The sequence below is a fragment of the Saimiri boliviensis genome, chromosome 7, assembly GCF_048565385.1.
Source record: "Saimiri boliviensis isolate mSaiBol1 chromosome 7, mSaiBol1.pri, whole genome shotgun sequence".
Lineage (NCBI taxonomy): Eukaryota > Metazoa > Chordata > Mammalia > Primates > Cebidae > Saimiri > Saimiri boliviensis.
In genome coordinates, this window is record NC_133455.1 from 72,068,736 (window position 1) to 72,078,307 (window position 9,572).

The 9,572-nt window shown below is 57.9% G+C and overlaps 2 protein-coding genes across 11 annotated transcripts; one reads left to right on the forward strand and one right to left on the reverse strand.

Annotated features, from left to right (window-relative positions):
• The first annotated feature begins 108 nt into the window (after nt 1-108).
• On the forward strand, nt 109-9,543 carry MBD6 (methyl-CpG binding domain protein 6). Of its 10 annotated transcripts, XR_005580019.2 has the most exons (14): nt 2,206-2,445; nt 3,484-3,547; nt 3,726-3,862; nt 4,165-4,267; nt 4,394-4,556; nt 4,783-5,820; nt 5,996-6,657; nt 6,937-7,090; nt 7,274-7,443; nt 7,569-7,982; nt 8,073-8,140; nt 8,363-8,426; nt 8,573-8,742; nt 9,007-9,543. XR_005580019.2 is itself a non-coding variant. In XM_010337236.3 (13 exons), the coding sequence occupies exons 3-13, from the start codon at nt 3,750-3,752 to the stop codon at nt 8,645-8,647; spliced, it is 3,024 nt and encodes a 1,007-aa protein (XP_010335538.1). In that variant the 5' UTR covers nt 109-158; nt 3,484-3,547; nt 3,726-3,749; the 3' UTR covers nt 8,648-9,543. The 10 variants fall into 10 exon arrangements, 9 of the variants coding, with proteins under 9 accessions (XP_010335538.1, XP_039327563.1, XP_039327560.1 ...); XM_010337236.3 differs by lacking the exon at nt 2,206-2,445 and adding an exon at nt 109-158 and having other exon boundaries at nt 8,573-9,543; XM_039471629.2 differs by having other exon boundaries at nt 2,125-2,445; nt 7,572-7,982; nt 8,088-8,140; nt 8,573-9,543.
• Nucleotides 380-2,277, reverse strand: LOC141585210 (uncharacterized). Its single transcript, XM_074403471.1, has 2 exons — nt 1,799-2,277; nt 380-1,687 (listed from the first exon to the last, which is right to left on the reverse strand). The coding sequence occupies exons 1-2, from the start codon at nt 2,275-2,277 to the stop codon at nt 1,519-1,521; spliced, it is 648 nt and encodes a 215-aa protein (XP_074259572.1). The 3' UTR covers nt 380-1,518.
• Nucleotides 9,544-9,572: the final 29 nt, after the last annotated feature.

The window sequence follows — 9,572 nt, forward strand, 5'->3', positions numbered from 1 at the left end:
TCAGAAAGTGGCACGCCGGCATTGGCCCCGCCTTGTCCCTCGCATCCGCCACTCAGGAGCCTCGCGGCACCGCCCCCGTCTCTGTCTCTCGCTAGGGGGTCGATGTAGTGTCGGACCCGGAAGTGGCTTTGGGTCACGAGGCTTCACAGAGGCGGTGGGTGAGTCATGCGCGCGAGCGGAGGGGAGTGTAGGGGGGGAGGGGAAGAAAGGGGGGCGGGGATGATGCAATGTTTGGCAACCGGTGTCTGCACGCGCACGCGCAGGGGACTACGAGGGTGGTGGGAGGTGCGGAGGGTGGGGGAGAGGAGAGAGGGCGGGGCGCCAGCTCCCGGCGCCCAACGGCTGCAACGGCCATCAGCCTTGGCCGCCCCTAGTCCGCTGTGTGGAGCCTCTTTGCCGCTCGTCTCCCCCAGGAGCTGCTCTTCCGCCCACTAGCATGAGCCCCCCGTTTTACCTCCACCTTAAGGGACTCCTATTTTCCTTGGCCCCTCCCAGCTAATGGGCACATAGGCCTTTTGAACTTTGAAAGTTGGTATCCATCCACCGGGATTGTCCACATCTCGAGTTTTCTTTCTTAAAGGGGTCTCCTGGCCGGGCGCGGTGGCTCACGCCTGTAATCCCAGCACTTTGGGAGGCCGAGGCGGGCGGATCACTTGAGGTCAGGAGTTCGAGATCAGCCTGACCAACATGGTGAAACACCCGTCTCTACTAAAAATACAAAAATTAGCCGGATGTGGTGATGCGCGCCTGTAATCCCAGCTACTCGGGAGGTCGAGGCAGGAGAATCGCTTGAACCCAGGAGGCGGGAGGTTGCAGTGAGCCGAGAGTGCGCCATTGCACTCCCGCCTGGGAGACAGTGAGACTACGGCTGACTAAAAATAAAAAAATAAATAAATAAAAAAAAAGGAGCGGGGCGGAGGTGGTCTCCTAGCCCCGTAAATCTCCCAAAAGCGGCGGAGGTACTGGAATCCCTTGGTAATCGTTTTCCGCTTCTCTCAGAACAGCGCCTGTGACTTTTACCTTGTAGTTGCTAAGTCCTCAGCAAGCCAGAAGTCATGTATTTTGCCCAGTGGACCCGATTCTGTCTGGCCACCTATTTTTCCCCACGGTACTCTTACGCCTTTCTCCAAGACCAAGACCCTCTCTTGCTGTACCAGACAGCAGTCCTGGGAGTCCCTGCTGTGAGGAGCGCGGCACAGGCCTGCCTCCTAGGTGTTTGGGTCGAGATTTACGGCGGAGCCTGGTCCTGGGACGTGAGAGGTGTGCACCAGCGCAGGACCGCCCTGGACTGGGAAGACCCAAGCCGCGATTTTAGCCTCAACTCCCTCTCACTTGCTCAGGGATCTTACCGTCCTTGTTTGTAAATTAAAGATAAAGAGTTGTGAAGGTAAAATGAGAACCATGAAATTGGAGGCATCTTGAACAAAAGTAAAACGCACCACGCAGAATGCAAAATATTTTTCTTGTGCCTTGAAAACAGAGGCCATGTGGTGGCCTGTTACATATCCTGTCATACCCTCATGTGGGCAGCCAGAGTTTAAGCAGAAACTTGTCACAAGGCCGGTTGTGACTGGATTGGTGTGGCAGTGACAGGTCTTTGGTCAAGCTGCTCCGTTGCTCCAGACCTCCATTTCCCCTATGAAAATGGGGGTAAGTCGGGGCGTTGGACCAGATGGTCTCTCCTGGCCTAAAGACAGACCAGGTTGTCAGTGACAGGCAGAGGTCATGTGACTTGACAAGCCGAGGTCGTGTTGTGACATGTTGACCTGGGGCGGCGGGTCAAGTCCCAGCACCCTACCCTGGAAGCTTTTGAGGCGGGGCAGAGCAAGTCGCGACTTTCATCCTTCGGGGCTGGCCCCTCCCGGACCTGGCATTCCTGGCTCCCGCAACAGATTGTGGCTTTGGAAGGGGCCCCTCCCCGAGGAGAGCTGGGATTGGCCACCAGTGCCCTGAGAAGAGGCGCAGATCCTTCCGCGGAGGACGGGGGGGGCCGCGTGGGGTGTTTGTTCTCTTGGGGATTAATGGGGGGTTGTGGGGGAGGGGTAGGCGCGCTCCCGCATGCGCACTGCAGCCCCTCCAGTTGGCTCGTCGCTGTCCGCTGGGCGGGGGCCCGGCCCCGCCCCTCTCCCGTCCGGGCAGCGGCGGAGGCGGCGGCGGCGGCTGCGGCGGCGGCTGCGGCAGCGACGACGACGGCGGCGGCGGCGGCAGCGGCAGCAGCCTGCGCAGTGCCTTCTGGGAACGGAATCCCCAGGGCTGCCCCTGGCCCCCATGGCGCATGCGCGGGAGGCCGCTCGGTGATCCGCGGCGGCGGCGGCAGCGCTTCCTGCTAGGACCGGCCGGGGCCGTACCGGAGGCTCGGGCTCCACCGACCCTCCTCCCACCCCCTCCCACTCACCCTCTGGGCCGCGACTGCGCTGGGCGGGGCCGGCCGAACCATGGGCCGCGGTGAGTGTGGGGCCCGGCCCCCCCACCCCGCCCCTCCCCCTCCCCTCCCCTCTCCTCCCCTCCCTCCAGTCTCTACTCTCTGCCCCCTCCGCGTCCTCTCGGCCCCTTTCCCCGGCCCCATCCCCACTCCCCCGCCCTCACCTGCCCCCGCCGCTTCTCCCTCTTTACTGCCTGACTTCTGCCTTCCTCACCGTCCTCCCCCCAGTGCTTCGCCCACCCTCCGCCCGCCCTCTCCCCAAGTTCCTTCCTACTTCATGCGCCTTCCCCTCCTCCTCAAGCTGAGGGAAGCAGTCTGGGTGACAGGGCGCCTTGTTACGAGAGCGAAAGTTTGGAAGCCGCCAGTGTGGGGTGGGAGCGATGGTGAGGCTGGGGAGGATACCTGCAGGTTGGAGGGGCGTCCCTATCGGAGGAGAAGCTCTCTTGGAGATAATCGGAAGCCAGTGGGATAGGAGGTTATGAATCCCTTTGCCTCAGGCTTGAGGGAGAATCAGGAGCTTCTCAGGATCCTGGGAGAAGACTGAGCTGTGATCCTCACCTCTTAAGACCTGTATGAGCTAGATCAGTGATTGTCTGATGGAGCAGGCATGAGGGGAGTTCTGCTGGTACCACCGCAGCGGGGCAGTCGGACAATTGTCTAGTAACCTGTGGGGCAATCTGTACTTTTTATATGATCTTCCTGGGTAGGGAACAGCAGGAGCCAGAAACTCTGGGAAACTTCCTAGTGGCCTAGTACTCTGGGAATGTGCCCATACTCCTGGTTGAAGTCTTCTATTCCGAATGGATGGAGGCCTTGCCCTTTATATGTCTAAGAATTGGGCTAGACTTTCTTGGTCTCTGGGAGCTGAGGCTCTGACCCTCTGGTCCCTAGGGACTGGGCTTGGAAAGGATGGCTGTAGACTCAGCCAGCAGATCCCTCAGCTCTTAATAGGCACTTACCTCACGTTGTTGAGGATCTTTCTATTGACAGGATGCTGGGCTGTGGTGCTCTTCAGAGTTGGGCAGACTCCTGACAGTCCCATCTCTCTCCTTGCGTTGCAGGTGTGGGCTAAGCTGGTGGCCCCGGCTTTAGACTGGACCCCACAATGTTTGCAGAGATGTTCAGGTAGCGATAGTGATACGGCAGTTCCCTCCCAGCTCTCTGAGGGGTTCCCTTTGCTTCTCTGGGGCTTTCCTTGAGTTTTCTTGGGTCTCCCCACAACCTTTGCCTTCCTGGAGCCCTCCCTCAGGTACCTCACCCAGTTTAATCCTCCTAGTGCCTACATGGATGTCTGTGTTATCAGGCACGCGGGAGCTGATTACACACAATGAATGGGGGCAATGAGAGCAGTGGAGCAGACAGAGCTGGGGGCCCTGTGGCCACATCTGTCCCCATTGGCTGGCAGCGCTGTGTGCGAGAGGGTGCTGTGCTCTACATCAGGTATGGATCTTCACAGTTCCCCAGGCTCTGCCACTCCAGTTGCCTGGGTTTTCAGTCTTCTGCCTCTCCTTCAGCCCAGCTCTCTGGTTCCCGATTGCTCCCCTCCCTTCCCCTTCCTTCCTCAGCCTTTTTGCTTTCTGTAGCTCTGGGCCTTTGAATCCATTCTCCGTCTTTGCATGTCTTCCCACATTCCTTACCCTCTGTTCTTCTAGGAGGACCTGTAACTTAGGCTCTGTGCTTTAGGAGTATTGCGTGATTCACTGCCTGCTAACCCCATGTCCTCTGACCCTGTCCTCTCCCAGTCCAAGTGGCACAGAGCTGTCTTCCTTGGAGCAAACCCGGAGCTACCTCCTCAGCGATGGGACCTGCAAGTGCGGTCTGGAGTGTCCACTTAATGTCCCCAAGGTCAGAGTGGTGAGGGGTGCCTGAGAATACAGAGATAAGCTTAAAGACCTAATGCAAATCACTGACCAAGGTAGCTCTTCTCACAGATTCCAGCCCCTCATGGTCCCTGTGCCTTCCACCTTACAGGTTTTCAACTTTGACCCTTTGGCCCCGGTGACCCCGGGTGGGGCTGGGGTGGGGCCGGCATCAGAGGAGGACATGACCAAGCTGTGCAACCACCGGCGGAAAGCTGTTGCTATGGCAACTCTGTACCGCAGTATGGAGACCACCTGCTCACACTCTTCTCCTGGTGAGTCTTCTGCCACTTTATAGAAGACCAAGGAAAACCTAAGGGCTTGGAAGGCTGGTAGTGGGAAGCTCCATGAGAGGGGCAAACAGAAAGGGGAGTGGGTGGGGAGCTGCATGGTGAGAGGAGGGAACAGAGAGGTTGGGAACTTGTGGGAGATGGGACTAGAGAAGACAAAGTTTTTGGAAGGGGAGCCACAGACTGACTCTTCATTTTTCATTTATTGCAGGAGAGGGAGCGAGCCCCCAGATGTTCCACACTGTGTCCCCAGGGCCCCCCTCTGCCCGCCCTCCCTGTCGAGTTCCTCCTACAACTCCACTTAATGGGGGTCCTGGCTCCCTTCCCCCAGAACCACCCTCAGTTTCCCAGGCTTTCCCCACTTTAGCAGGCCCTGGGGGGCTTTTCCCACCAAGGCTTCCTGATCCAGTCCCTTCTGGGGTCAGTAGCAGCCCTTGTTTCCTCCCAAGGGGCAATGCCCCCTCTCCAGCCCCACCTCCTCCACCGGCCATCAGCCTCAATGCTCCCTCATACAACTGGGGAGCTGCCCTCAGATCCAGCCTGGTGCCCTCTGACCTGGGCTCTCCTCCGGCCCCTCATGCCTCCTCGTCTCCACCTTCAGACCCTCCTCTCTTCCACTGTAGTGATGCCTTAACACCTCCTCCCCTGCCCCCGAGCAATAATCTCCCTGCCCACCCTGGTCCTGCCACTCTGCCACCAGTGTCTTCAGCCACTATGCACCTGCCCCTGGTCTTGGGGCCCCTGGGAGGGGCCCCCACAGTGGAGGGGCCTGGGGCACCCCCCTTCCTTGCTAGCAGCCTACTCTCTGCAGCGGCCAAGGCACAGCATCCCCCACTACTCCCTCCCAGCACTTTACAGGGCCGAAGGCCCCGTGCCCAGGCGCCCTCAGCTTCCCACTCATCACTTCGTCCCTCACAGCGTCGTCCCCGCAGACCCCCTACTGTATTTCGATTGCTAGAAGGGAGAGGCCCTCAAACCCCCAGGCGGAGCCGTCCTCGGGCCCCTGCTCCTGTACCCCAACCCTATTCTCTCCCGGAGCCATCCCAACCAATTCTCCCTTCTGTGCTGTCCCTGCTGGGACTCCCCACCCCTGGCCCTTCCCATTCTGATGGAAGCTTTAACCTTTTGGGGTCAGATGCACACCTTCCTCCTCCCCCAACCCTCTCCTCAGGGAGTCCTCCCCAGCCCAGGCACCCCATCCAGCCCTCCCTGCCTGGGACCACCAGTGGCGGCCTCAGCAGTGTGCCAGGTATGTGAGTGTTGTGGAGCTTTTCCCCATCCTGGCTGGAAAGAGGCAGCCAAGGCATTTAGTGGAATGTCGGAGCGCTCTTTGAGGGTTTTCTGAGTTGGGGGCTGGAGGCTGGCTTCTTTGGATGATGGTAGAAGGGGCCTCCCTTGAGCTGAATTTCTCTCCTCTTTTACAGGTGCCCCTGCCCCACCAGCTGCCTCCAAAGCCCCGGTAGTCCCCAGCCCTGTGCTTCAAAGCCCATCTGAAGGGCTGGGGATGGCGGCGGGCCCAGCCTGCCCTCTGCCTCCCCTGGCTGGTGGAGAGGCTTTCCCTTTCCCCAGCCCTGAGCAGGGCCTGGCGCTGAGTGGAGCTGGCTTCCCTGGGATGCTCGGGGCCTTGCCTCTCCCTCTGAGTCTGGGGCAGCCTCCACCTTCTCCATTGCTCAACCACAGTTTATTTGGCGTGCTGGCTGGGGGAGGAGGACAACCTCCCCCTGAGCCCCTGCTACCCCCACCAGGAGGACCTGGTCCTCCGCTAGCCCCAGGAGAGCCTGAAGGGCCTTCGCTTTTGGTGGCTTCCTTGCTTCCTCCACCACCTTCAGACCTTCTTCCACCTCCTTCAGCACCTCCCAGCAACCTCCTTGCCTCTTTCCTGCCCCTGTTGGCTCTGGGCCCCACAGCTGGGGATGGGGAGGGATCTGCAGAGGGAGCCGGGGGTCCCAGTGGGGAGCCATTTTCAGGCTTGGGAGACCTGCCCCCCCTACTCTTCCCCCCACTTTCAGCCCCCCCTACCCTCATAGCTTTAAATTCTGCGCTGCTGGCTGCCAGCCTGGATCCCCCCTCGGGGACAACCCCCCAGGTGAGGATGGGGGTGAGTAGGTTGGACAAAACAAGATGTAGAATGAGAGATGGGAGCTGGGAATCAAAAGCTTTCAGTTTCATTCCTGAGTTCTTCCTTGGGGCCTTTGGGGAGGCCTTAGTTCTTGGCTGGGGATAGGATGGCTGTAAGAATTGGGTGTGTATTTAATAAGCATGGCCCATCTCACTTAAGGCTTCAGTGATATACTGGATGTGAAAGCATTATCAATTTGTTGAGTATTTTACACATGTAAGTGTTAGAATCATTCTTTTTTCTTAGCCCTGTGTCCTGAGTGCCCCCCAACCTGGACCACCTACCTCCAGTGTCACCACGGCAACTACTGACCCGGGGGCCTCCTCTCTGGGCAAGGCCCCCTCCAACTCAGGGAGACCCCCCCAACTCCTTAGCCCTCTGCTGGGTGCCAGCCTGCTGGGTGAGTCTGAGGAGTGTGAATTCACTCTCTTGGTGTGAAAAAGCAGCGGTGAAACTTGGGAGTAGAGGCTTAATAAATTCGGGAAAAAGTCTTTGGCCACTGGATAAAGCCTAACGAGAATAGTAGGGTCTGCTCAGCCTTGGTTTGCCTAGGGAGAGACCCCTGACTATAATTTCTTAACAGGTGACCTGTCTTCACTGACCAGCAGCCCTGGAGCCCTCCCCAGCCTGTTGCAGCCTCCTGGCCCTCTTCTCTCTGGCCAGTTGGGGCTGCAGCTCCTCCCTGGGGGTGGAGCTCCTCCACCCCTCTCAGAGGCTTCTAGTCCCCTAGCCTGCCTGCTACAGAGTCTCCAGGTGAGGGTGTGGGCATATATTTGTCAGGGAGATAATTTTTTCTCAAACTGGAAATTTAGGGCTTTCTGAGTTAGAGTAGAAGAGGGACTGTATTTGAGATTGACTGAGAACTTATTTTTTGCCAGCAGATCCCTCCAGAGCAGCCAGAAGCCCCCTGTCTACCCGCTGAGAGCCCCGCCTCAGCCCTCGAACCAGAGCCTGCCCGGCCTCCCCTCAGTGCCTTAGCCCCACCCCACGGTTCTCCCGACCCCCCAGTCCCTGAGCTGCTCACTGGGAGGGGGTCAGGGAAACGGGGCCGGAGGGGAGGGGGACTTAGGGGCATTAATGGTGAGGCCAGGCCAGGCCGAGGCCGAAAGCCTGGCAGCCGGCGGGAGCCTGGCCGACTGGCCCTCAAATGGGGGACACGTGGTGGCTTCAATGGACAAATGGAAAGGTCCCCAAGAAGAACCCACCACTGGCAGCATAATGGGGAGCTGGCTGAAGGGGGTGCTGAGCCCAAGGATCCACCCCCTCCTGGGCCCCATTCTGAGGACCTTAAGGTGAGTGTAGAGTGATAGTGGTCTGGGCTCAGGGGCTCTGAGGAAACGCTGGGGCTGTGGTGCCTGTTTCTAACTTTCCCACACACACAGTCCATCTTTTCTCAGGTGCCCCCGGGAGTAGTCAGAAAGTCTCGTCGTGGCCGGAGGAGAAAATACAAGTGAGTGTTAGGCCTGCTACAGTGCTGGCCTTTGCCTACAACTTTTTGGTTTGGACAGTTCTAATGTCCAAATAGTGGCTTGGTTTTCAAAAGGGCAGACACTTGAATATGAATAAGGATATTATACCTTTACTATCCAAATGTAGAAAGTTTCCCACCCAAACTTCTGAAATTCACCTGGTGCTTGGGAGCTGTTCCTGATCATCTGTGCCCTTATTGCAGCCCTACCCGGAATAGCAATAGCTCCCGCCAGGACATTATGTTGGAACCCAGCCCTACAGCCCGAGTAAGTGTGTGGGTGGGTGGGTGTATGGGTAGGATGTAAGGGATGAGGCAGCAGGAGGAAAGGAGGGTTAGAGGGAGTGGGGAGAAAAGAAGACTTCCTGATACCTAGCAATTGACCATTTCTTTCAACTTCGCATCTGGTATTAGGCAGCTGTCCCTCTGCCTCCCCGGGCTCGCCCTGGCCGTCCTGCCAAAAACAAGAGGAGGAAACTGGCCCCATAGCAGCCATACCTGGAGCTGGATCTGACCCTGATTGGGGAGAGCTGAGTGCTGAGCCTTGGGAGCCCTTGCCAGCCACCTGCACCTGTGGACAGTGGGTGGGGGCACTACTCCCCACTCAGAGCACAAATGCAACCCCTTCCCCTACAATCCCATCCTGAGCCATTGCAGGGGGTAGGGAAGTTCACCCCCTCCCCCCGGAAGCCATGTCACTGAAAAGGCCTGGGGGGGGTGGTATATGGCCCTCTCCCCACCAGGCGCTAAGGGGAACACCCCCTTCCCCAGGTCTTTTATTTGTTTAAGTTATTTTTGCACAAATGACTCTTATATTTAATTCGACTTCATTGCCTCCCTTCTTAAAGCCAACAGGCTCAGTTTACAAACCTGTGAGCTACTGTTGGCTGCTGCCCTCCTTCCCAGTGAAAGGTACAAAGCAATAAGCATCATGCATCCTCCCTTTACCCCTCCAACACCCCTCTGCCTCTGGCTCAGGTTGCTCAAAGCACAGATCCCCTCTTACCCCTGTCCCCAGGTTTGAAACACATAGCCTCAATTCAAGGTATAGCCAGGTTCCCCCCCTTTCCTCTGGGATATAAAAAGGGGGTAAGGGGGCAAAGAGAGCCCTCTGGGCCTCTCCTCCCATACACACTACACTGCCCCTTCTCCCCCCATCAAAACGCTCAGAGACGTTGTGATGATGCGACTGAGGATTATGCAACGTGGTCCAACCGGAGCGGCCAGCATGACCAGCTGTCCAGGGGCTGCCTCCTGCCTTTTCTTTTGTAAAGACAAGACCCTTGGGAGTTTTAATTCTGTTTTGTACTTGCCCTGTGGGGCCTCCCCTGCTTTTCTATGGGAGACACTCTTAATTTAACAGATGAGAATATTTTGAAACTCTGGCTCTGGCTCTGTACTCATTTTTTAATTT